The following is a 27967-nucleotide window of genomic DNA, read 5'->3' on the forward strand; positions in this document are numbered from 1 at the left end:
TCCCAGTCTTCTCTGTAACCTTTCCAGGTACTAAAACTGTCAGATATATATCATGTTCTGTGACAGCCAAAAGGGGGAAGAGCTGGGGGAGAGCTGCAGTGTTGCAATCAGTGGTCCTGACATTTTCCCCCCCCCTCTCTCTCTCTCTCTCTCTCTCTCTCATTTACTGAGACTCGAGATTTTTTATGTACTTGTACTATTTGTTTTTAATACTTTCAAATAATAATAATAATAATAATAACTGTAATTACAAAATTCATATGTGATAGTATTTTAAAGAAATACAATACGTACTAATCTATCCATGTCACTTTTAATTAAGGTTAACTCTCGCTCAAAACTCTCTCTCGTCTCTCTCTCTCTCTCTCTCGTCTCTCTCTCTCCTCTCTCTCTCTCTCTCTCTCTCTCTCTCTCTCTTTTGCCACACAAGATAATAATGAGTCATAGTGGTAACGCCCTCCCTCTCTTTTTTTCGCTGGAAGCGTTATAAACAAAGAGAGATAAATTCTCTCTTCTCTCTCTCTCTCTCTCGTCGTCTCTACCTCTCTCTCTCGCCTCTTCTCACCATCCTACGTCTCTCTCTCTCTCTCTCTCTTTTATTTTACCTAGAATGGAAAGAATTTTTATGGTACTAGTATGTAAAATGTTTATTGATAATTTCAGATTATAATAATAATAATAATAATAAAACTTTAATTACAAAATTCATAATGGTCGTATTTTAAAGAGATGAAAATGACCTTTCCATTTCACTTGTAAGGATAATTCCTCTTTCTTACTGAGATGAGAGAATTTTTTATGGTAGATGCACGTGTTTATTATATTTTCAAATAATAATAATAATAATAGAAGTAGTAATAATACGATGAATAATTTCAAAAGAAAATTCTTCCCTTTGTCTTTTTCTGTATCAATTTCCCCACCTCAACTCGAGTGACACTCGAGCTTAACAATGCCATACAATGGTCAACGAATTTAATGGTTTTATGTATCTCTCTCTCTCTCTCTCTCTCTCTCTCTCTCGTCTCTCTCTCTCTCTCTCTCTCTCTCTCTCTCTCTCTCTCTTACTGAGATGAGATCATTTTCATGGACGTGTATGTAATAAGTTTTATCATTAATATTTTCCAATAATAATACTATAAGTACAAATTCATATCTGAATATTTTAAAATACAATAATCATTCAATTTCTCTCTTTTAAACAACTCTCTCTCTCTCTCTCTCTCTCTCTCTCTCTCTCTCTCTCTCTCTCTCGCTCTCCTCTCTCTCTCTCTCTCTCTCTCCCCACAAGATACTTGTCATACATTTGGTGTTTCTATTTCTTCCTTTTATCTCTCTCGCTCTCAGCAAAAGAATTGATAGACAGACAAACATAATTGCACAGTCCTCTCTTTCTCTCTTCTCTGGAGAAATATATGTATTTATGGGAGGGAGAAAAAGTTGCCTACAGACGTTCATTTCAATCTATTGAAACCTTCTCTCTCTCTCTCTCTCTCTCTCTCCTCTCTCGTCTCTCTCTCTCTCTCTCTCTATCTCTCTCTCTCTCATCTCTCTCTCTCTCTCTCTCTCTTGTATTTTTAATGAAAATATACAGTACATTTTGTGTTGCACATGAAAAAAGTAAATTAGTGATAATTTTAGAGATACGTCCCCTAAGAAAAATTGCAAATTAGTAGTGAAATTTTCCCTGTGGACATGTTTTCAAGAACGTTGTTCCGGCTTACGACGATTTTCGGGTTACGACGCGTCTTAAGAACGGAACCCCCGTCGTAACCCGGGACGCCTGTATAGCCCAAAATGACAAATCTTAGTGAGAGAGAGAGAGAGAGAGAGAGGAGAGAGAGAGAGAGAGAGAGAGAGAGAGAGAGAGAGAGAGAGAGAGAGAGAGAGAGAGAGTAGAAGGGTTGTTGGGAGAAAGAGGCAGAGAGAGAGTTTATCATTTTGGATGTGAAGTCCTGAAATATGTGTCTTACCAGTAGTACACTGAAATGGCTAAATCTTTTAACTCAATTTTTGTTATTTACAGTTGTTAGCTGTTATGAAAACCAAGAAGGTCGAAGGTCTGCTGATAAGAGAGGGTGATACCTTTGTTATTGCACCAGGTGACATAACAAAAAATGACCTGTCCAATTTTGAAAATACCTTATTGGCATTTCAACACCTGAAGTTTTCGATTGATCATCAGATGCAAATATTTAAGGTTAGTTTTTCTTTCTCATTGCTGTGTTGCTTATGATAGTGAATTGTTTAGCTGATTTTTTCTTAAAGATATACTGAACATGAATGGGATTAAGGTAATATGGCTTTTCAGAGTAAGTTGGAATTTGGGCAAAAACATGAGTTCAAGTAATACTAATCATTATTTGGGATAAATCTAACCTACTGTTAAAGATAACATATCTGCACCAATAGACAAGGAGATATACGCCATCTAACAGTAGGTAAGTATCCAAATAATAAATTTGATTATTAATGCAGTCACAATTCTTACACTTCAGAACACATTCTAATACAATGGAAGAAAACTTTTTATAAAAATTCATGTAAGGAAATGTTTTTATACATTTGAGTAACAATGATTTACAGTAGTGCTTACCTATTCAGAAATACATATGCAGTACATAATGCATGCGATTACACTGTATTTAACCAGACATACTTTCAAAAATTACTTTTTAAGAGTAAATTTAAACAATACAGATGGTACATTACATTATGTAATTATCATATGTTGTGCACTTAGTTAGAATATTTAAAACGTAAGAAAAAATAATCACAAACCCTACTTACAGAAGCAAAAGCAGTAATACAAAATATACTTTCCTTATGTTGCACTTGATGTATCTGGTAAACAAAGAAATCTGATAAGTTAGGTCTGTTAAGTTGTGATGCCAGTGTGTTATATATAAAACCAATACAATATTAAGTAAGAAGCTGAATTGAGGTCAGCTAATGAGCAGCAGCTCAGTATGTGACCCCTGTTGACATGTCTACATCTGTAAATTATTTCTTGACAAGTAGATGCTATTCATCACATGGTTTTAAATGGCAGATGATTGTCTAATAGGTAGCTAAAGCTATAGGCAGCAATAGTGGGTCAGTGCAAGCACTTTTGTTCTCTTATCAGTATTTATCTGTCCCCTTGAATTTCCTTATATTTGTTGTTCAACTTTTCACCTCTCAGCCTCTCATTTAATTCATTAGAATCTGAAGACTTAATTTGCAGAGATGTGCATATTAAGTACGTATTGGATGTCTGATGATTGCAATTGATGAAAATTTATAGATAATTTAAATTTTATTTTGAATTTTAATATTTGGTGTTCACTAGTTTTGAACATACTATGTACTATAAATTACACATTCAGCTTCAGACAAATACCATGGAAATAAAATTTACAGCGGGAAGTAATTAAAAATATTGCTACACAAAGAATAAATCCTGCTACTTGCCCAGTGCGAGTAGAAATGTAACTCGGTGGTCTTATTAAACAGTAGTAATGTGTTAATTTTATGGAATCCATTTTCCGACTTTATTCTTCTTTGTACATAGAGGAAATAAAGATCACTTAAACCAATTTCATCACAATTAGTCCTTGCCAGTAAATTGATCTTCCAAAAGATGGTTTTAGTTGGTAGCAGATCTGCCCTTTGTAATGATGAATGCTGAAAACAATCAACAAACCAAAAGCTAGTTCACTTGTTGCTGTAAGTTAAAGATAACAAGTCTTTTGACTTTGGATGGGTAATGCTGCTTAAGACTTGATTTTTTAATTTTTTTTCCAGGTTGTAGCAGCTTTGCTGCATTTGGGAAACATTACGTTTGTTGAAGATGAAGCTACTCATAGTGTTTGGACAGTTAACACAAAAAGTGAAGGTAGAGTACATTCCTGTACTAAATTATTGTCTCCATGTGATGTAGCATTATGGTCTATGATTATAAAATCAGTTGCCATGAAGGAAGAGCAAGTGAATCAGTGTACCTTTATTCCAACAAAATTGTCCATCATTCCTCCTGATTTTACTTTTTACCCTCACATCCCTGCTGATTGTGAAAAGACAACCTGAACAGGTGAAGGTGAGCTATTCAAAGGCCTTAAGCTTCTGGTACACATCAAATTATAGTCCACATATCAGTATCAATACAGTTTATACTTCTACATTTCTGTCTTTCTTATACTTTCCTTTTAATCTTCTATTCTTATTCTTCATCTGTCCTTATATGTTGTTATTGTTCTGTGGTCCTTATGCCTCATACTTTGTTTGTTATTTACTTTAATGATATATTCTTGGCTACATTGTCTAATTCACTCAATACTCATTGTCACCAATCTTTTTTAAGGTAATTGTAGTGTGTCCTTTAAAGAAAGCTGTTGAATGCTTGTGCTTCAATATCCATAAATTCATTTGCTGCTTTCTTCCATTAGGAAATATTTAAAGGGATCATGGTTACTTTATGTCATGATAAGTACATTTTCCCCATGAATGGCAATTGCAAATTATAGTGCTGTTTAATAGGCATAATTTTACTTACAGATTGTACAAGGAGTTTGGAGGCAGCGTGTGAATTGCTAGGCCTAGAAAGAGAAAATTTAATTAACACACTAACCATTCATACCATAAGCGTTGGAACAGCAAGAAAGGTAAGATGTTAAAGCATATAACATGTAGACAATGTTGCAGTTTTTTTATTCAGACTACCAAACATTGTTTGTTTCTACACAATATAGAAACCCTCGGTCCTTTACATTAAGGATTGCTTATGGCAAAGCTGCAATACGACCATTAAAACTCTCGAACAAGGTGGTTGGGCAGTAAATACCATCCGTAGGTGGGGAGACCTGCCTGCTCGGATGTAAACATTCTTCTTTGCTTCCAGCCATCATGTGATACAGATATATTTTCGTGAGCTCTAGTCTGACTGTCATTAAACTCAATTTTCCTAGTGGGATCTTTTCTTTTATCACTTATTTTAGGTGTTGAATATACGGTGTTTGTTATTTATTAATGTACAAACCCACAATTTGTGATAGCCTTGCAGGCCACCTTCCCCCAGTGCGTTTGTCTCAGGGCCGGTGGCCAAGGTCGTAATATTCGCCCCCATCACTTCCTCATGTCCTCTGCTTGTAAGAGCACAACAGTACTATGTCTATTCATATGCGGAACAAACCTCCAGTCTTAACAATAGGATGATCTCCAAGCGCCAGCTGGTAACTGGTTAAAACAATCAAAGATGTATAGCAAGAAATCTGTGATATCTGCCAACTCCTGCACGTACAAGGTGAGAGCTGGTCAGAGACCGCGCATCACACTCCGTGACACATTTAGTCTTTTATTTAACCACCTTGGAGAGTAGACGCTATCGCTTTTGCTCTCCTTCCAAGCCGGTTGTTTTGTACCTGTGTTTCCTTTCTTTTCAGTGTGTTTGTTGTGCGAGTGTTTCTGTTTGATAATGGATTCCTCCAAGTCTTCGCAGCCTCGTCAACGCATGTGCCCGGGCATTTGGATTTCTGTGCTCAAGGTTTTGGAAGCGGGTTGCTGAACGTCATCGGAGGTATTTCGCTTTCGAAGGTGCCCATTCATTCTTGTTTCTCTCACCCAGTAATCTTTCTTTAGTGTTCGCTCCTGTTGCTGTTACTGATGTTTCTGTATTTGTAGTTGGCCAGGCTGCTTCTGAATGTTCTGCTGTAGCTGCCCTTGTCTCTCATGTTGTGACTCCTGTAGTAGATGTTGGAGAGGAGTTCGAGGGGGAAGTCTTGTAAAATTAAGACCTTCTTCAAACTTATTCTTGCCTGTGTCTTCTGCTGCTTTCTCCCTTTTTTCTTCCAAGGCTCATTGGTCTAGGAAAAATAGGCTTTTCCTGGCCTTTGGACTTGGGAACTGAATCGCATACCTCGCAGGGTCTTGCGTTTTTGGGGGTCATTGATCACGCAGACTTCAGTTCACACACCTGCGACCAGTTCTTTGAAGTCCGCTTCTAAGACTGGTACTGTGTTGGGGTCTTGGCTTAGCTGAGGTCTCCAAGTGCTCAATTTTCAATGGAATCTCGAACATCCTGAACTAGTGTTGGAGAGACCTCTCACTGTCCCGGTTTAGGCACTGGGCAAGAGAAATACTTGCTGGCCAGTTTTGCGACTCGAAGCAATGGCTTCACAAAAGGAGAACTGCGTTTGCAGATGTCCTCTTGACTGCGTATTGCAGAAAATAATGTCTATTCTTGATACTCGAAGGGCAGGAACTATTCTAAACCTATTGCAGAACATTTCTTCTCTGAAGTCTTGCTCAACGTCGAAATAACTCGGTCGTCCACTCCTGAAGACGACTTGACCAGAATTCGACCAATTCTCGAGCGCCTTTTTCTCTCTGATCCTTCGCTCTTCTTCTCTTATCTCACTCTGATGATCTCTGCTGCTGATCTGTCACTGATAATCTGATCTGTGGCTCTTACTGATGATCTATTACTCTGTGACTAACTGATGATCTCTTCTCCTACTTCGTCCGTCATATTTATACGACATCCTGGGTGCGGGATCTGCGGCGAACGTCACAGACTCCAGAGATTACCAGAACGATTTAGAAGTTTCTCGACGAAGTATTGCATCAGAAGTCGCAGCGTTTCTCACAACACTTAGGTGCGTGTTGCGCTCCACAACACGCCCGACGATTCTAGAACAGCCACAAGAACAGGCGCTTCCAACACGGGCGTGAATGCCTCCTTGCTGCCGAACTTCTCGAAAATGCGTTTTCCTTTCCTTTATCTTTCTTTGCTATAAAGCAATTACCGTTACAGACTGCCCCTCTTTTTATTTTTTATTTTTATTTTTTTATTTTTATTCTTATCAGGGAGGCAGGATTCTCTCATTGGCTCTTTCCACTGAGTCGCATTTCGGGAGTCTCAAGGGTGTGAACCCTTCAGGCCATGCTCACTGTCCCAGTTTTAGGAGTTTGCGGCCGAGACTGGTGCTGTGCCTTCCTTTCTTGGTCTCTTCAGAAGCCAAGAGGATACTGATCCCCGTGATTGTTCTTACGAGATTCAGGAGTCTCACTGAGTTCTTGTATTCCTTAGAATTTCTGGTACTCACCAAGTGCTCAGATTCTTGGGATTGCGAGTATCAGATGGGAAAACATACTCCTGAAATTTGTTCTTAGACATTCAGGAGTCTTGCTGAGCACTTGAATTCCTTGGCATTTTTGGTGTATTCTGAGCGCTCGGATTCCTTTGAATCACGAGCGCTGGGAAGTCGATATAGACCACTCTCGATGATCATTTTTACGAGATTCGGGAGTCTTGCCAAGCACTGAAGTTCCTTGGGACTTCAAGAGCTTGCCAAGCGCTCGTATCTTTTAAAATAACGAGCACTCTGCTGGTTTTATATCCTGACTGCTCGCAGAAGTCAGAGTGCCCCTCAGATCGGATTATTTCCCTAAAGGCCATAAACTGTCAATCTTGGTTTATCAACAGCACCCACTGGTGCTTTTTTGTTACTTGCTCCTCATACTCCCGCAGCCGGAATTCAGATTCCAGTCACTGCTCCTGTTCATCAGACTCTTGTGGTTGAGAACCAGTCTTTCTTGTCCATTCAACAAAAGTTGGATGATATTTTAGGATTGTTAAGAAAACTCCTGTGTCTAATCTGCACCCGGACTTCTCTTATGTCTTTAGATGTGAAAGAGGAAGCTGACCCAGTCAAGCCTCCTACTGCTTACACTTCTCCTCTGACTTATTTATTGGGAGCGTGTCCCAACTTCTTCCCTCCTGCAACTCTGGCTTCCCCACTGTCAACGTATCTTATGGATAACAAGACATCAGATGAGTGACTATCTAAAATGGTGCTCTCCTCATCAGCTAAGAAGGCTTTACGTGAAGTTGACAGTTGGCTTTTTCAAGTAAGAGAGAACAAGGTAAAGCTTCATTTAGCTAGCCTCCTTCCCTGAGCTGGTTTCTCTCTTACCCCAAAAGTGGGTGGTGTCAGTCGCCTAGCCACACAAACTAGCGCTACTGCAAATTTCCAAAATTCTAGCTCCCAACAAGTGAAACTTGTAGCTATGTAATTATTTGGGAAGTATATAATTAAACCTAATTTTATTCTAAAAATACAATTTTTAGAATAAAATTTATTGTCCAATTTCTTTATCATACTCCAATTTTCACTTTTCATTTATGAACAAATCCTTTGGGCTTTTATGCATGGAAATGTAAATAATTGAAATGATGGTAGGAACATAAAGGTGCCACATGGAACTCTCAACGGAAATGAAATTAGATATATCTAAAGCATTCTTGTTGTACAGTACTACCTCAGTTATCTGCATTAAACATGGCTCTTGTGGATATTGGAAGTTTGCTGACTGTAAAAAAAAAAACTGCATTTGTAAGTACTGTACACAGACGCTAAAGTCCTCTGTATGGATATCAAAATGTATGGAAAAGAAAAAGATACAGTATGGTTCAGTATACATTACAAGACATTACTGTACATATCAGGTAAGATTCTCAACAACAATAGAAAGCAAATTGTGCAGTTTACTGTATAAAATTATATAAAAAAAAATAGTTTCTACTCTCCATACTCACCCATGATGTGGGTCATGAACCACAACCCTTAATGCTCTCAATGATTTCCAGCTTCTTCTGAGGGGCCATCACCTTTCTGAGCTTCTTAGGTGGTGGTGGGGCCATACATAAAATACATAGCAAAAACAGCACCTGCCATGCTGCAGGGACACCTACAAAACCACAAAATCTGCAGAATGCATCATGACCAAACTGTAACAGTTTAATATGCAGTTAATAAGAAATAATGCCCAACAGGGCATAGCTGCAAAGTGCACCTTGAAGCTGGTGCATTGATTTCTTCACAAAAAGCTAAGGAAAGAACAAAGCTGCTCTGACATATGACACTTATCTGTCAACCACTCACAGGTGATAATGACATTGTTATGAAAATGTTGCTTTTGAGCCAGTGATAGTCATGAAAGCTCCCAAGCAGAGGAATGCTCTTCCAGCTCTCCCTATTCTTCCTTCCCCTCCCCTTCATTGTGATTGTAATTACCTGTCTGTCTTCCCACAATACTCCTATATCAGTGTTCTCCATAAACTGTCAACTTATTACCATAATGTTCTGCTCAAGCAGCAGTGCAAACTAAACAGAAGGCTTTTTATTCATTGTTTATATGTATGTATATAGTGCGGTGGCTTGTGGTTGCTTGCAGATGCTGTTGATTTCTAGATAGTACACATGCAGGTAATTGAGGTAATACATACTGGTTGTGGCAGGTCAAGCTTCTATGCCTTTCTTCCTCTTCTTCCTTCTAATCATCCCATTATGTATATTCATTTTCAACAACAATTGTGGGGATACGTACACTGTTAATTGGGCACTTAGTTCCTGACCTTTCTCCCCGAAAAATCGTCTGTAACCATTGGTCATCTTCTGTATGGGCTACTCCTATGTTGATCCCAAAGCCTTAATAATGATTCAAGGCGATGGATAAATGGACTTGCTATGAACAAATTGAGGTTTTATAACAGAACATTTTTCATGTTCTGTTATAAAACCATGTAGACCATTAGTCATATGTTTTATGGCCCTTCTTCCACCTTCTTAGTCTCACACTCCTGATACTCTGCACTTGTTAAAATAAGCTCGGTTCGTACCTCCAATGTATTGTCTACAAGGGTATGGTCTACATGGCCCACTTGCACATGCTGTCACCAATCATTCTGCTACCACTTCAGTAGTTGATTTAAGATCTAGTGTGTTCAGGGACATCAATATTGAAATTTGGGTTATATTCAGATTTTGAGTTTGTATGAAAAAATAATAAAATTTCACATATATAAAGAATTTGGAGGTTGCTTTTAGTGCCCATATTTATGCAAATAGTTTCTGTCACTATAAATGAAGTTTTTGTTGTTAAAATTTATTGGAATAGCTCGTAATTACTATATGTTTGTAGTACTGACATATGTTGTGATTAATGGAGTATTTACTAACCTTAAAGTATAGATAATTATTCACATTACTGTAGACTATAGTTACTTTATAATCTCCAGGTTAGTGTGTTCCACAAACCATGTGAGCGTGAGGCCCAGTGTACTGAACGTCGTGATGCTCTTATGCAGCTTATATACTATTCTCTCTTTCTTCACATTGTATCGTATATAAATAAGCAAATCAGTGCAGAAAGAAATCTATGGTCCAACTTTTTGGGTAAGTCATATTCATTCAGTGTTTGATGTGATAGTTGTGTCCATAAGTAGTGCAATCCTCTGCTTAGTATGGTATAGGTCCTCAGTAGGAAAAATAAATTTATATTTCCCTCTCAAGTAATTGCTTATTGTGAAAAACCTTATTATGTGTCATATCCATCATATTGTCATAGCCTTGGCCTTGGATGATGCACACGTTTATTTGTTTGCAGGTAGTGTACTAATATTCACTACCCTCTTGTCTTATATCATCCAGCTTCTTAGTAATAGGGTTGGTCATTTCTGGATAGAGGCAGCACTAGGCATTGTGTATTTAGTGTCAAGATGTGCATGCTGGCAGACTTTAAGTGCACTTTGTTGTTTTAGAATTTAAAGAGAGAGTGAGTGAGTTATGGTATTATGCTAGTCAAAGAATCTTTTATCTTTACAATTTTGCCTACTGCCATGACTTATGGCATAGTTGTCACTATTCCATATGTGGTTGTACTATGGTTGGAGTAAGGATTAGCAAAGGCTTTCTCCATCATACTGTCCTTTCATATCTATTCCAGTTTTTACCAGTTGATTACCTTTTAGCTTTTGAAGCCATGACAATGTCACTTTATTCATAAAAAGTACTAATATAGTCATTGCATATTCTAATGCTTTTTGGTAAGTATCCTCAGAAGGCTCGAGACCACATTTGTTATTCAAAAGTTTTTTTTTTTTTAGTCTTTATATGCTTCTTTATTAATCCACAGTGAAATTTGGTACTGCGTTAGGTGACTACCAAAATATTACACCAGCCATGGTGATCTGTAGTGTTTGGAAAATTTTTCTTCTACTTAACTAGTCTCTCCAATTTTGTGCTCATAAAGTTATGTTAGTCTCTTTAATAACTTTAGAATTGTAGTGACAGTTATTTATTTGAATATTTCTTTTCAGGTATATTAGATGTTTATGGCTTTGAAACCTTTGAACAAAATAGTCTTGAGCAGCTTTGTATTAATTATACAAATGAGAGGTTACAACAAGAATTTATCCGAAGGTATCTGGCAACTGAACACCAAGTAAGTGTAAGAGATATTTATTTTGAAGAATATTTGTTTCACCACAAGCCCGGTAGTTATAACTAGCCCTTTTCTTTCCAGAAAATCATCCTATATGCTGCATCCCATTTTCATTAGTAAATAAATGGTTTTAAGTCAATAGTGCTGGCTTGCTTGGGCTTGTGCCAAGTCTAAGGCTACTGTAAATCTCATTACTTGTGCATTTATAAGTGTTAGTTTCTTTCATTAGGTCCCTAGATGTTTTTGTTAGTTGTTATTGTTTTCATATTCCATATTCATTTTACTTTTCCTTTCAATTTGTGTCTTTATTATTGATATCTTTCCACAGTTTCCTGTTGTGAATGATTGGCTATTTGTCCCTCAATGTGCCGTAGTTTGTGAAGAAATTATTAAATTACTGGGTTTCTGTCAGATTTACATATATTGCATTGTATACATTTGATAGGTTTTGATAATTCTGGTGTCAGTAAGTATTAGCTCCCCTTCCTTCTCCCCCCCCCCCCCTCCAGAAAATTGGTGCAAACTTTTGTAAACTAAAAAACCTAACTTAATCTAATTATGCACACTACATGCTGTATGGAATTTTGGCCTGAGTGTTACAGCAGGAATGCTAGAAGGATCCAGTTGGTCATATGGCCATCTCAAGTAATTTCCTGATGCTTGATTAATTTTCTAAGAAGTGTAAAGTATTGTTATTTTTATTATTGTCATTGTCCTTTATAAACATGGCTTTTAGTTCCAGAAATGCTTAATTGCTAAATTGTAAAGTCAAATTCAAAACTGCTTACAATCATTCACATGGGTGAGATTAGCGTACTTTGTACACCATAAGATTTATGACTGGTTAATGTTAGCAGAGACTTGCTCTGCTTGACATGCTTTTCATTTGGTGCAAGTTAGGTATGCCTCCTTAAGGGAGGCAAGGAAGGAAATGATACACACACTTATTACATGCAAATACTTCATTTCTTTGGGCCACAAATCTTAGACCTTTGGCCGCCCATAACCAGCAAACCCTCCCTATAATCCTATTTCTCATTTTATCTAAACCCCCACAGTTGTTCCTCTATCAATATTTCCGTCACCACCCAAATTTTCATACACACACTCCGCATACATAGTATTTATTATTTGTGTAAAGCACAGCTGAAAGGTGCCATAGTTTCAGGAAGGCAGTCCCCGGTTAATGGTGGTGGTTCCATTTCTGGCCGAGCGCTGACAACTGAAAATCACTGATAATTATATGGTAATAAATGGCGTTTACAATGTCATCACTACCGATAAACTGCTTATTGGTGCTGTTAATTGCTTATCAGTGCCGGTAAACTACTTAATAATTATCGACGCTGATAAACCACTTACCGATACTGAAAATTGCTTACCGTCGCTGAAAATCTGGTTAACAACTTCATTAACCAAGCATTGTAAAACCAGAGCACTGTTAACCCAACACTGCTCGTCAGCAAGGACTGCCTGTATTAGTTAAATGGTATTGCACTGCACTTATCTAGAAGAAAAAAGACCCATTACTTGAGATTGGAGTTCCTGTACCAACCCTCTCCCCCCCCACATTTCTCATGGATTATAGGTCAGCTAACTGGTATAATGAGTGCTATCTTAGATTCTGGTATCTGTTCATGCATGCAATGAATGACTGGGTGAGTGCCTTTTTTCCTCTGTTGAAGAGGGAAAAAAGGTTTTTATGGTCAGTTTTATCACTTGCAAAATGCATCTCAAGAGATGTTTTATTTGTTAATTGTTATAATAAATTCTGCTATGGAAATAGTTATTAAAGGATATATGTAAATTTTTCAATTTACAAGTTTCAGAATTTCAAACAATAAAGATCCATTATTTTTAACAGGTCTTGAAAGAAGAAGGATTCTTGGGAGTGGATATTAATTATACTGACAACTCAAGATGTGTTTTGGCTTTGGATTCTCCAATATCAGTTTTTGCTATCCTGAATGAGGTTAGTGGTTTATTTTGTATGTTCAAAAGACAAGTAATTAAGGAAGATAGTGAAAAGTTACTTTTTATTTGGTCATGACAAAAGTGTTGAACTGCATAGAAAAAAGGAAACACAATTGTGCTTGAGTGAACCTTCAAACAAAAGAAGTGAGTGTCAAAGCTATGGAAGACTTAGATAAAGCCCAGTCGTCACCACTGAGAACAACAGCTAAATGGAGCCCAAGAGATTATCCCTTTTTCATATTAGCACAAATATTACTGTCACTTATGCAAAACCTGTCTGAAAGCAATGTTAAATAGTTCTGTCAATCAAAAACAATTGTTTGCACTGTTTGCAGTTATGTAAGTAGTATATTGTTTCATGATAGACATTTTTACAATGTTGATCAGAGGTGGTGTTTCCTTGAAATGTTGTACGTTTAGTACTACCTCATTTGTAGAACATTTCATTTGTTGAATATTTCGTTTTTTTACCTAAATTTTCGAAGAAATTTTTATCATTTGTCAAACAAATAGTAATTGTACTCGTACTTCAACTGGACCAATTGTCTTGTTTATACTTGTACTTGACATCCTACCACGTCCTCAAGAAAAACAAAGACAATAACCCAATGTTTTTTCTTTACAGGTGTGTACATAAAATGCAAGCATAATATATAGTTTAATGATAAACATATTCAACAAAATAAATAAAAGAACAAAGCATTTCACAATAACATTTGACATAACAGATGAACAAAATCTTATGTCACTGTGGTGATACACAGCTGACTTGAGATAGAGGGAGGGATTGTTTATACTGTTGAGGAGAGAAGAGACAATAAAAACATTACTGTATATATGTAAAAGCAGTGATAATTTACATGAAAAAGTAAAAGGGAATTTCTCAATAAATTTAACAATCATATTATATCAAAGCAATCAGATGCAATACAGTAACAATAAAAAAAATCGAAAGAGAATCTTGCTTGAGCAAGAGTTCAAGACTGCACTGAGTGGGTGGACTCCCCAGCTGTACCTTCGTTACGTTTCACCCATTTGCCTTCACTTAAACTTGATTCATCCACATCACTTCTTTTTGTTGCAGTAAAGTACCTATCGAGTGACACTTGCTTTTTATGATTTTTTAGCACTGTAAAAGTAACTCATCCCCACATCATGAAACACACTGACACCGCGTTCAGTTTGTTTAAACGACTTCCTTGTGAACAGTTATTTGATCTTCCTTTCCTTTTCTTACTTGCATTCTTTACTTTACTTATTTGTTTGCAAAATCCTTTTGTTTATTGGATTATAATTTTAGATTCTGCTGTTTGCCAACAGTCAGTTGATGTGTTGTAGCATAATTAATCTCCATGCACTCAAGATCCAAGTGTAAAAAAATGTAGACATTTGTACATGCGTGAGAGATTGTTTTCACATCTGCTGGATGGTGCTCTCTCTCTCTCTCTCTCTCTCTCTCTCTCTCTCTCTCTCTCTCTCTCTCTCTCTCTCTCTCTCTCTCTCTCTCTCTCTAACATACATGCACACAGACACACAATCAGACACACTATCAATTCCTTGGATTATCCTTGCAAAATGTGAATAAAAATTGATTTATCAACCTATGCCCACTGTGACCATTTCAGTTTTTCGAGTGGAACCTTTCTGTTCTCCCCCAATCCGGCCAGCTGTGTGCCATTTTCACCAAACAGTTCGTAAATTGAATTTTGAGCTCATACACGGAAACAAAATTAAGAAAAATTTTACTTGTCCATATACAATATACAAACTGTCAGTCCTTTACAATAGGAATTACTTTCAGTATAGCCGTTTATCTTTAGACAAGGAGAGAGAGAGAGAGAGAGAGAGAGAGAGAGAGAGAGAGAGATAGAGAGAGAGGAGAGAGAAGAGAGAGAGAGAGAGAGAGAGAAAGCCACTGACCTACTAATCGCAACACTCACTCACCTGTCACATTATATTGACATATTTGACAGCTCTGGCTTTGAGCTAATCTGTGAGGTAAACAAACGATGAAGGAAAGATATTTTCATACAAATTTTGTGATTACAGTTATATTATTATTATTATTATATTTAATCTTATAAATATTTGAATATAATAATACAGGCAGTCCCTGAGGGGTTCCGTTCCAATAGCTTGATGATAACCAGAAATTGACGATTTTTAGGGCTTATCACTGCCAATAACCAGAAATTGCCACATTTTGGCACTAGACAAGCTAAAACCGGATAACCGAATATCAAGGCCAATGATAATTATTAATATATTAGTATTTGAAAATATTGATAAATATTTACATGTACCATAAAAATTCTCTCACCTCAGTGAAAGAGCAAGAGAGAATTATTATTTTTATTATTTAATGTTATTTAATTTACACATCAAAGCTTGAAAACCTATAAATTATATAAAACGTTCAACAAACAGTTTTGCAGGGTTTCTCAAGGATTCTCAATTGTTCACATGTCTGCGAAAAACTAGCATATGATAATTAGTTAATTCCAATGAAAAGTTCGTGCTATTGTGAATTTGCACAACTCGAATCGCATAAGATTGAGGTATATCATTGTACCTCCACCGACTGGTATATTCTTCTGCTGCTCGAGTTCCCTCAAAAACTTGAAAAGATGGAGCAACGGATGATCGATTCACTCATGACTCAGGAGCTCCAGGTGAGCGAGCCTCGAGGGGGACTCAAGCGTACTTGGGTTTTTCTCAAAACCCTGTGTTACCCTTAACAGTAATGTGGAGTTACCTCTACAGACTGGCACAGGCGTTCCCTGGTTATCAGCAGACTCGGTTAATGGTGATCCAGTTTTATCGAACTTGTCTAGTGCCATATAATTGGCAATTTATGGTGCCATAACAGGCAGAGTTTTAGTTATCAGCACCATAAGGTGCCGATAATAGAGTTATGGTGCCATAAGATACCTAATAGAGGTGCCACTAACTGGAAATCACTGGGTTTTGGTTAATGGTGGTTTTCGATAATCGGCACCCTATTGAGAACAGAACCACCTCTGATAACCGGGTACTGCTTGTATAATCTTTATTCTACTCTGGTTTCTTTGGTCACTTGAGTAGAAAAAGCAACTGATGATCATTATTTTCGTGATTCGGGAGCTTCAGGTGTGTGAGTCTCGTGCAGGACCCGAGTCACTTCGTGGAATGGTTTCTTAGAAACCCGAAGCTACCCTTTACCAGAACAGTAATACCTCAGTCTTATGGGATTCGAGTTGTGTGAATCCACAATAGTGTGGGAACCTAACTAATTACCATACATGAGTATTTCACAGACACATGAATGCAGACATAACATTTTCGAATCCTGGAGAGACCCTGCAAAAGTGTTAATTTTTTATGTAATTTATAAGTTTTCAAGCACTTAAGGTGAAATTAAATAACATTAAGTATTAAAGTAATTAAAACTCTGCTAACTCTCTCAAATCTCTCTCTCTCTCGTCTCTCTCTGCTCCTCTCTCTCGCCTCTCTCGTCTCTTCTCTCTCTCTATCTCTCTCTCTCTCTGCTCTCACTCTCGTCTCTCTCCTTCTCTCTTCTTCTCTTTCTCCTCCTTCGTCTCTCTCTCTCTCTCTTTTACTGAGACGAGAGAATTTGTATGGTATATGTATCTTCTTCTTTCTTACCGTTATCCCTACACTAAGGGGTCGGTTGCCTGATACGCCTTTCCTTACAACATCAGGCATGGTTTATCATTTGGCAAAGGGGTTTTTACAACTGCATGCCCTTGCTGTCATCAACCACAGTTATTGCAGTGGGCCTCACCTTTGACTAAAAAGTCCACCTGCAAGGCAGCAGTTTCCACAGTTGTTGGCAGTAGGCTTAACCTTTGACTAAAAAGTAAGACTGCAATGCAGCAGTTTCCACAGTTATTGGCAGTGGGCCTAGCCTTTTACTAAAAAAGTAAGACTGCAAGGTAGCAGCTGTCCTTTTAGTCGCCTTTTACAACACGCAGGACCTACGGTGGTAGTGTTCTTACACCCGTACCATAGGGTGGTTGTATGGTATATGTATGTACTACTATGTTTATTAATATTTTCAAATAATAATAATAACTGTAATTACAAAATTCATAAGTGATAGTATTTTAAAGAAATAACCTTTCCATTTTACAATTAAGTAAGAACAACTCTTCTCTATGTCTCTCTCACTGGGATAAGAGAATTTAAATTATGGTACATGTGTATGTTTATTAATGTTTTCAAATATAATAATAATAATAAGCTTGAAGTCCAGAGCTGTCAAATATGTCAAGTAATGTGACAGGAGGGGGAGTTTTGCTGATTAGTAGTAGATGATTTTTACATAATCTCTCTCTCTCTCTCTCTCTCTCTCTCTCTCGCTCGCTCTTCTCTCATAGATAATTTTAATAAATTGAGATAATTTTACCCTCACCATCATGAATCGTAAATGCTCCATTCTAGGACACAGACGCATAACTAAAGAGTTTTGTTGATGAAAAAGCTATTTCAAAACAAATAGAAAGACAGAATAAAGAATTTTTTTAAAAGTGGCTGAGAAGACTTCTAAAAATAGATCAGTTGGTCGGAAGGGGGAAAGAAGAGAATTACGTTGTTGTACGTATGTAATCTTCACACAATAGTATCTTTTTACCAACCATTTATTTCTTTTTTTAAGGGTAATGTATTAACCCTTAAACGCCAATTGGACGTACTTTACGTCGAGAGAAATTGTCTGTCGGGTGCCGATTGGATGTAATTTACGTCGACATAGAAAAGTTTTATAAAAATTCGTGGAAAAATACTTATAGGCCTACCAGCTGAAAACTTTTGAATCACGCGTCTTGGGGGATGCTGGGAGTTCACGGATCAAGGTGTTGCTTTGTTTACAATCGTTACGCAGGCGCGCAAGCGCGAATTTCTTTGTTATCGCACTAAAAAGTATCAGTGACACATCTCGGAAATTATTTTGTCCCTTTGACATAATTTTTGCACCATTTTAAATTAGCCGTTACATGGAGTATTATATATGAAAATGTGTGCATTTTCATGTAGAATACAACTAAAAACAACTTATGAATGTAGCTTTTATCACTTTTGAAATATTTTCATATAAATAACGATAAGTGCCAAAATTTCAACCTTCGGTCAACTTTGATTCTACCGAAATGGTCGAAAACGCAATTGTTAACTAAAACTCTTATATTTTAGTAATATTCAATCATTTACCTTCATTTTGCAACAAATTGGAAGTCTCTAGCACAATATTTTGATTTATGGTGAATTTATGAAAAAAACTTTTTCCTTTCGTTCGCGCGGTAACTCTTCCGATTGTGGTAATGTTTGCACCATTTTAAATTAGCCGTTACATAAAGTTTTATATATGGAAATGTGCGCAATTTTATGCACAATACAAAAACTAAAAACAACCAACCCGTGGTTTGTAGCTTTTATCAATTTTGAAATATTTCATATAAATAATGATAGTGCCAAAATTTCAACCTTAATCAAGGCAACTTTGACTCAACCGAAATGGTTGAAAATGCAATTGTAAGCTAAAACTCTTATATTCTAGTAATATTCAATCATTTACCTTCATTTTTCAACAAATTGGAAGTCTCTAGCACAATATTTCAATTTATGGTGAATTTATGAAAAAAAAAAATTTTCCTTACGCCCGCGCGGTAACTCTTCCAAAAAAATCATACGTGCAATTGTCGTAATGTTTGCACCATTTTAAATTAGCCGTTACATAAAGTTTTATATATGAAAATGTGTGCAATTTCATGACAATTACAACTCAAAATCAATTGAAGGTTTGTAGCTTTTCTCATTTTCGAAAAATTTGCTATAAAAATCACAATAAATAGAAAAAAACCACATTCAGTCAACTTTGACTCTACCGAAATGGTCAAAAAACGCAATTGTAAGCTAAAACTCTACAGTCTAGTAATATTCAGTCATTTATCTTCATTTTGAAACAAGTTGGAAGTCGCTAGCACAATATTTAGATTTATGTGAATTTTTTTTTTTTAAAATAAACTTTCCTTCCTTCCCCGCGCGGATTCTCTGCCGCAAATCTCCGAAATGCGTACGTCGCATTCTCGGAATATTTGCTTCATTTCATATTAGGTGTTTCATAGAGTTTTTTATATGAAAATGTGTGGAATTTCATATAGAATACAAAAAAAATAATTGAATGTTGTAGCTTTTCTAATTTCCAAAATATTTGCATATAAAACAAAATATAAAAAAATTCGACATTTGGTCAACTTTAAGTCATCCGAAATGGTCGAAAACTGCAATTGTAAGCTAAAACTCTTACAGTATAGTAATATTCAATCCTTTATCTTCAATTTGAAGCAAATTGGAAGTGTCTAGAACAATATTTAGATTTATGGTGAATTTTTGAAAAAAAAATTTTTTTACGTCCGCGCGTTACGAATTCATGTATCATTTTGTGATAATATTTTCTCTGTGTTGCTTTGATCATTTTACAAGGTGTTATATACCAAAATGATCACAATTTAGTGTAAAATACAACGAAAAAAAATTAACTTAGCTTTAACCGTTTTGCTCAAAGCGCGATTTGAATACAATTATATATGAAATTTTGTTTTTGCTCTATCATATATCGCATTATTTATATATGATAATGATTTTTTTTTTTTCATTTCTGATGGTTGCATACTAAAATTCAGGCAATGACAAAAAAGGAGCCAAAAATGAACTCTTAATCTTCAAAACTAAGCGCGCTGTGATTTTTTGAAAAAAATATTTTTTCCGCTTGGGCGCTCACTCCGAGACCCCCTCGGCATACGGGAGACGATTTTTATTATACCCCTTAGGCGTTTAGGGGTTAAGCTAACTTTTATGAAATTACAATAACTATTTTAATGGTGCAGCCAATTTGCAAGTCCATGCACCTGGAGTAGATGTCAGTGAATTTCCCATACAATCTTCTTTGGGTGTAGGAGGCAAAGTCCTCAAGGAGACTGGGGCACATCAGACATCTAAGTTCACACCCAAGAGCTTGATTGCTTCCCGGGTTAGCCCTTGCTGCTTTCACATGTACAAGCATTCGCATGTATAAGCCGCTCACTTAGAGATAACTTCCATACACGTTTGTGTGATCAGCCCTGCTACTCATTCCTGTACAGGAACAGCATTGGACTGTAGTGAAATTTGGGAATTCCTTGTCCTCTCCTTCATCTTTGTCATGTGCTGTCATCTCCTCCCCTCCTTCCCAAGCTACCAAGCAGAGGAGGAAGAATGGTACTTCTCTCAACCGTATAAGTTCCAAATGGCTTCTGACGGCCAAACTCTTCCCACTGGGAAGGCTATGGGATCTCTTGCCTGGTACTACCAGTACTGCAACTCTTGATTGACTATCTGGCATGGGAGAAACTGTTGCCCAGGGTTTCATGGACCCCTGGTGCAATGGTGCCAGTCCTGAGAATCCTTCCCGGTCTGGTAAGGGTTCCCGGTCTACAGACCCAGACTCTACCAAGCAGAGAAAGTGAGTACAGAGTGTGTGGCCCGTATTCAACCCCTACCCACTCCTGTATACTTCTGTGCAGGAACGGTGCAATGGTCCCGGATTGGTGATAGCCTAGTGGTCTGCTCACCTAGGAATGGCAAGAGGGGATCCCCCATCCAGTCTTCTCCTGAAGAGACCTCTGCTTGTGGGAAGACTGTAACATGTCTTCGAGACAGCCCCCATCCATGTTCGCTTGAATGGGAGTGCTCTCCTCTACCCATATGGCTGCCATCAACACGGTTTGATGACTGCCTATGGCCTTACCTGTTGGGCTTTGACCTTCATCAGGTACAGTAAGTATGCTAAGTATCTCACTGGTCCCCTCCATCTCTTTGAAGTTTTCCAGGAACTGTGTACAGGACAAAACTGAAGTTCAGAACTGGGAATGCTCACTATTCCATTCCTTCATGACCATGGAAACTTATACTCCGGATTAGGTCCGTGAACCAGACCGGGGGTATGCTCGAATGGTAGAGAGGAGATTGTACATTAGATAGGGCAATTTACGATCTTCAGGAAGAAATTATGGTTTTCTCTGTGGGCTGTTCGTCATCAATCAGAAATTTGGAGACATGGGAAGAACTCAATGACTCAATGGCCGTGCCATGGTCAAGATTTGTCAAGGGGTTGTGAACCATGCCTCTCCACATGCTCCTGCTATGGGTTATCCTTTGATCTTCTCATCTGGTGCTCCTGCTACTCCTGTCTGTAGGGAGGATCAGCTGCACACCGCCATCTTGAAAAGATATCTAGGAAGAAGTCGAGGAAGGGAAGCCACGATCATCATCTTCATCTGCTGCCACCTCCTCTCCTTCTTCCTCTGAGGCTCGCCAGCTGAAGAAGAAGAAGGCTCTCTCTCTCTCTCTCTCTCTCTCTCTCTCTCTCTCTCTCTCTCTCTCTCTCTCTCTCTCTCTCTCTCTCTCTCTCTCTCTCTCTCTCATCTGTATGAAGACCAGCTGTGGGACCTCTAAGGGGCTGCCTCTCCCCAGTCTTCAGACTCTGGAACCGTTTGTGTACCCTGCCAGGGTCTTGTGTCTCAGGAGCCTTGAGTATGTAAGCTCCCAAGGCCTGCACATTCAAAACCAGCTTGAAGAAATCTGCTTCTAAGACTGGTACTGTGCCTGCCTCTTCCCTAGTTAGACCTTATTCGTGAGGCACATGCTCAGGTTAGGGCTGTAGTGATGTCTTTAGTGTTTAAGTATAACATCTCTTTATCTTCCATTCTCCAATCTATATACATTGGAAATGTAAGTCAGTTTTGATGTAGCACAATTTGCATGAAATTGAAACAGTTTTTAAATATCATTTTCCTAACTATACAAACCTGAGGTCCTTTACAAGTTATATGCCCACCTCAGCCACTCCTCGTTCTGCTTCCTCGGGCCAAAGGCAAAGTGGGTATACACCAACTGGTTGGGTGGGACTTCCACCCGTAGTTGGTAGTTAACTACGTACTGCATCACCTTGTTTATAGTTAAACAGCCGTTTTGCAGCTGTGCTGAAAGTAATTCCTATTGTGAAGACCTCAGGTTTGTATTGTTAGAAGAAATACAGATTACTACTTTTAAAAATTTGTTATTTTGTAAAATATATACTCTTAATTTAACTTTTGAACACATTAATACGTAATTTTAAAAAATTTAAAAGGGAGACTTTTTGGTTGGGTTGGAATGAATTAGCCTGGTTCCCTTAATTTCTTATGGGGCAATTCGTTTCATATTTTGAACAAATCGCATGTCGACCAGCCCTCTGGAACGGATTAAGTTTGAAGTCCAAGATACTACTGTATATGTATTTTATTTTGTCCATATGTATTTTAGTACTTAAGAGGGAATCTTGATAATTTTCTAATACAAGTTGAACAGGCGCATCAATGTTATAGCAGTTCTATAGGTACATACTACTCGTTTCTAGGTATAGTAAGTAGGAAGATGTATTGCTGCCTGTATTTAGAGCTGTATTTTTAAGCTATATTGACCCATAGTGTCAAATGCTTTGTGCAACCAATCAAATTATGCTTAATTAGATTAGTCACCAACCAAGCTCCTTATTTCTCTTTATGCTTAAGCTTATGGATTGCTATGTAGTGATGCAATATGTTACATCTTTACATGCTTTCTCGAGAAGGCTACGCTTAAAGTAAGTAGCCACATTTAGTGTAAGAAGTTGAATATATTTTGTAAGAAATCCCAGTGTAAAATTTTTCTTTTTAACTTCCAGACATAAGCCTCCACTATGTATATGGAAGCATTGTAGCAGCTGTTGAATTAATGATATCATTTTTAAGACATCTACAAAATCTTATCAGTTTAGATTGCTGCTGCATTAACAGCTTCAACCAAGATAACATTGTTTCTTAAATTCTTCTTATAGTTTCTTTTATCCTCTTTTGTGCTTGTAAATAATTGTTTGTTGTCCCTATTTAAATACAAACCCTCAGTCTTACCTTATGGCTGCCTCTTGAACTACATGTACCTTGTTCTGCTCTGCCTGCTGGCTGGTTTTCTTCATTTGCCTACGATCCTGAGTTTTTTTTCTCTGATTTTTTATGTGATTCTTTGTGATATTGTGACTTTATGCTTTATGCAAACCCACAAATCATCTCGGTCATAAGGAGGGGAAGCCTCAAGCCATACGGCAATGCTCAGCCTTAGGAAAGGTTCTTTGTAATTGCTTCCTCTCCCCTATTGAAATTGATCCTCACACATTATGCACTCATTGCCATAGGCATGAGTGCAACCAAGGTAGCCCACGTGATGAGTCAAAATTGGTCTTTAGAGCAATTAGTGCAGTTTGCTTGGGGGAGGAAATACAAGAGAAAGGTGGTTTCTCGCACATCATAGGAGGGTTACACGGCCCCAGTGACGCCGAAGATTGGCAGTCCTTCTAGTCCCTTCCTTCTTCCAGTGGAACTGCCTTTCATTACTTCTCCTTAGGGAGAAATTACTCCATGATGTCCTTTTTCTCCCTCAATAGAGTCCGCATTAGGGGGATGACGAACCAGGCCGACAACTCGCAGGCAGTCTTCTGTTCATTGGTATGGAGGTGGAATCCCCTTCAGAGTGAAGGAAGACCAATTTAACTAACCTGATTCTTCAGGTTTGGGAAGATTCAATGTTTGGTAGGGGAATTTAAGGAGCTCTGGCCCTCCCTAGGTCTCCCCGGGGAGCATTCAGTCCGGGGGTTGATTTCTCACCTCAGCGCCTCCAATTGTACTCCTGCGACTGCTGCTGCCAGTTCATCAGGTACTGAAGGAAGGAGTGTGGTCATGACAGACCACATTCACCGCCTTCTACTTACGAGACATTGCCCAAAGGTCCTTGGACACTTTTTCCTTGGGTTCTGTGGCGGTTGCTCAACAAGTTGTGTCGCTCATCCAGCTCCTGTAGTGGGACAGGTAGCATGTTGTCTGAAATGTACTGTTGATGAAGAGAGAGTAAGTGTGTGTGACTGGGCTCCTCCCTATCTCTTTTATACCCCTCCTCTCCCTATTGGCATAGGATCAGTTGGTGACCCGTATGCTAGAACAGGCTTGATGCAGGTGATTTCCATTTACGAGTACACTTTCTATTATATATCTGAAGTACTTTGATAGGAGAAAGTCCTACTTGCTCTCTAGCAAGGGGAGAGAGGGCCTCACAGTAAGCAAACCGTTGGTTATCTTTAGCTGTATTGTATCTGACACTAGAGGTTCATCCAGACCTTTTCCAAATCATTGATGCTTCTCAAATAGCCATTAGTTTGAAAGGCCCAGAAGCCTGGTAGTCGACCACACACATGTTCAACAGGTCTTTGCTATTAACGACCAGGAAGAGAGGCCCAGTTGAGGTGAATGAATCACCAGTCGGTTCAGAGGCTTACTCAGAATCCCCCAACCAAAAAGCAAGTCCTCCATATATAAAGACTGAGGGTTTGTATTTGTGTAGGAACAAATCAATCACAAATTTTAAAGTAATTTGTATTATTTCGAACATACAAACCTGAGGTCTTTACATTACACTGCCCACTTCAAGCCACCCCACATTCTGATACCTGGGCCAGAAGTAAGTGAATGCATTGCCGGATGGAAAAGTGGGCCTCCTTACCTTACTGCTGGTATTTAACTACCCAACAACCTTGTTAAGAATTAATGGCCGGTTTCTAGCTGCGCTGAAGCTATACTTCCATATGTAAAGACCTCAGTTATGTATGTTAGAATAAATTCAAATTACTGTAAAATTTGTCATATTGTAAATATATAAGCAGTCTGCGTTTCAAGTAATTTTTAAATGTAGATGAGAAATTTGAAAACAGTGCTTCATACTATGTATTCTGTGTCATAGACATACCCTGTTGAAATTTTAACATATTTAAAGCTTTTCTAAGAACTGTTCCACTGATTTTTCAACATATTTTAAGCTTTTCTAAGGTCTGTTCCACTGATTTTTCTATTAGTATCATTACATTGTATATACCAGCTCCAAGGGTCCTTCCTTTCTGTATGTACTCCTGTTTAATTTTATTCATTGCTATGATAAACAATAAAGGACTTGGTGCTGATGCTTGATGGACATCATTTAATTCAGTTTTTATGTTTGTTGCACCATCATCTGTCCAGATTGGTTCATTTTCTTTCTAGTACCCCCTGCTATGGTAATTCCCTTATAAATACACCTCTCTTTTCTGGGCTCAGCTCGTGTCGGCCTATGAAATATCCTTAAGATCATTATTTCTAGGTAAAATTAATCTAAAATTACCAGAGAAAAACAAAATTAAGAAAATGTCAGTAAAACTGACTCGCTCACTCTATAAAAGAAGTGTCGGTATGTGAATATAGGCGAGTGGGATCACTACCACGAGTCATTCACCATTTAGACCTTCCAACATAAAATCCCCACCAGAGAGAGCTGATACTAAAGGGTGATGCGGCCGCTACTACTACTACTACCGACGCCACGGACAGCAGCGCCCCTAGCGGTCATCCTTAATCATTAGCTTCACAGCGCTAGAGTGCTTTTTTCCTCTCGTGTTGTTTTCTTGGATTTATCTCGTCATTTACGATGGAACGTGCTGCTATTGCATCGGCTAAGTTAAGTGCCTCATAAGTAGTATTTTCCAGTGTTTTAGTCTTCTAGGGACCAGTATTTTCCTTCTTATAGGTCATATACGGTCTCCCGGTTGACTCGTGGCGGCTGTGTGCCGCCTCGTGTTAAGATTTCCTTTCCCGGTCTCCCATACTGGGACATCTTATACTTATTGGGCTTATATTTACGTTCATCGTTTATTACATCGTTTTTATAGCTAGGACACAGCCCTTTACCATTTTCTCTTAGTTTGGTATTTAGGGCTATACCGTGTTTCTGGCCCAGCATCCCAGCTCTTGCTCTTCATCGGCTACCGCTGGCTCCGAGTAGTCAACTGTTCTTCGGAACAGCTTGCCTCCTCCTGGGCTTCTTTCTCTTTTACTAAAAGTGTCTTTTCCTCCTTTACGATGTATTATCAGTGTTATTTAGGGTGTTAGGCTAGCCTAGGTGCTTGTGCCATGTGTTGGTACAGTCTGGTTCACGTGGCCCCTCTATGGTTGTGTTGCTATCGCGGCTTAGGCCACCTGCGATCACGTGTCCCTTAGCACCTTACCCTTCCCCTTCCCTCCCTACCAGGTATAGGGAGGGGTCTGGTGGATCTCCTTGGTTGCCATGACAACCACAGTAGCCTACCTCCCTCTCCCTCTGAGGAGGCCTGGAGCTCCATCCCAGCTGGGGTATAGGGCGACCACTTGTCTCGGGTACCGGGTTACCGAGCGGGTAGCTGTAGTGACGGGGGGGGGTAGGCCACCCCCCCTCTCTCTCTCTCCCGCCGTGTTACGCCGGGACCCCCCCACATATTGCCTCAGTCCCACCCTTCCCCTACCGTAACAAACGGAGCCTCCGCTGAAGCCGGGGCCCCTTTGGTTATAGGTCCGTCTGGCTCCGCCAGTGGGCGGGGTGGACATTACTAGTGGTCTGTTGCTTGCCTACTATATCCTGTTTTCCGCTACCGGAGGAGAGCTCGCTCCTTACCCGGGCACTCTTCTAGTAGACGAAAAATTTTATACTTCGTTATATATACGGATATACCCTAATATTACGGTGAATTTTAGTTTTAATTTAATTTTTGTACTATCTCCGTCGTTCTCCGTCGTGGTTTCTTGGCTCCTCACCACTCCTGGTTGGAATCTTTTTCCTGTCTCCGGCGTAGCCTTAGACCAACTCCAACCGCCTAGTTACCACACGTATTACGGCGGGGCTCTGGTTTAATCTAACTTACATGCTCCGGCATGCAGCCGAGCATTTTGTTAGGCTGTAAGTGTGCACCTGATACTCATGTATCTCTCCACTTACAGGCTACCAACTGTCAGGTCCCAGGTTGCAACGCAACGCTCTACGACCCCTGCGCCCATGAGGAGTGTAGGACCCACGCCCCGTGTGCCACCACCCACAATGGACTGATTAGTTCGGCACCCGGAGGCTTGCACCATCTGTTACGACCTCGTTAGTCAGCTGTTGGGTGGGGTAAGTCTACTCTTAGACTTTCTTGGTCTTATCACTACTAACACTTAGTTTTAAGCTTCGTTCAACCCTATCTCCGCCGTTAGAAGCTTCATATCGCCTTCTCTTTCAGGCTGCCGCCGTGAAGGAAGTCACTCTGGCAACCCTGAGGCTTGGGTGGGCGGCTTCGGAAGAACGCCGCCAAGGGCAGCCGCCATATATTCTTGACAAGAAGCTGGCCGTTCAGATCTTCCCCGGTGGCAAGTCGACCGGCTACGTAGACCCCATCTCGGCAGCCCCTCTCATAGCTTCGATCCAGCAGGAGGTGCAGCAGGCGTTCGGGTCCGTCTCCACGCAGGAGCCGGTCCCAGATGTGGCCAACCTGGACCTGAATATTGAGCCTATGGCGGTAGGGGCAGAGGATTTGTTGGTTGAGGTAGGTGTGTCGGGCGCCCAAGGTCTTTCCTTGGGTGCTCCTGGATCTTCTTCTCCTGTCCCTTCTTCTGCTTCATTCCAAGGCTTTACGGGATCTGAGATCCCTGCCCGCTCTCCCGCTCTTTCTGTACCCCCGAAGGTGAAGGGACAGAGAGAACAGAAAAGACTGCATAAGACGACTTCTAAGAAGTCGTCGTCTTCTTCAGCTAGGAAGTCTACGACTTCCTACGCTGACGCGGTGAAGGCAAGCCGAGCTCTTCTACTCTAAGAG

At 39.1% G+C, this 27967-nt stretch overlaps 1 protein-coding gene across 1 annotated transcript in view; it reads left to right on the forward strand.

Annotated features, from left to right (window-relative positions):
* Positions 1-27967, forward strand: part of LOC135218240 (unconventional myosin-XIX-like) — a 143833-nt gene that overhangs the window by 23571 nt on the left and 92295 nt on the right. The window contains exons 4-9 of the mRNA XM_064254400.1: positions 2027-2200; positions 3787-3877; positions 4537-4643; positions 10058-10214; positions 11138-11262; positions 13127-13234. Coding sequence (XP_064110470.1) covers positions 2027-2200; positions 3787-3877; positions 4537-4643; positions 10058-10214; positions 11138-11262; positions 13127-13234 — 762 coding nt within the window. The remainder of the gene's footprint in view (positions 1-2026; positions 2201-3786; positions 3878-4536; positions 4644-10057; positions 10215-11137; positions 11263-13126; positions 13235-27967) is intronic.

Source organism: Macrobrachium nipponense, chromosome 9, assembly GCF_015104395.2.
Source record: "Macrobrachium nipponense isolate FS-2020 chromosome 9, ASM1510439v2, whole genome shotgun sequence".
Classification (NCBI taxonomy): domain Eukaryota; kingdom Metazoa; phylum Arthropoda; class Malacostraca; order Decapoda; family Palaemonidae; genus Macrobrachium; species Macrobrachium nipponense.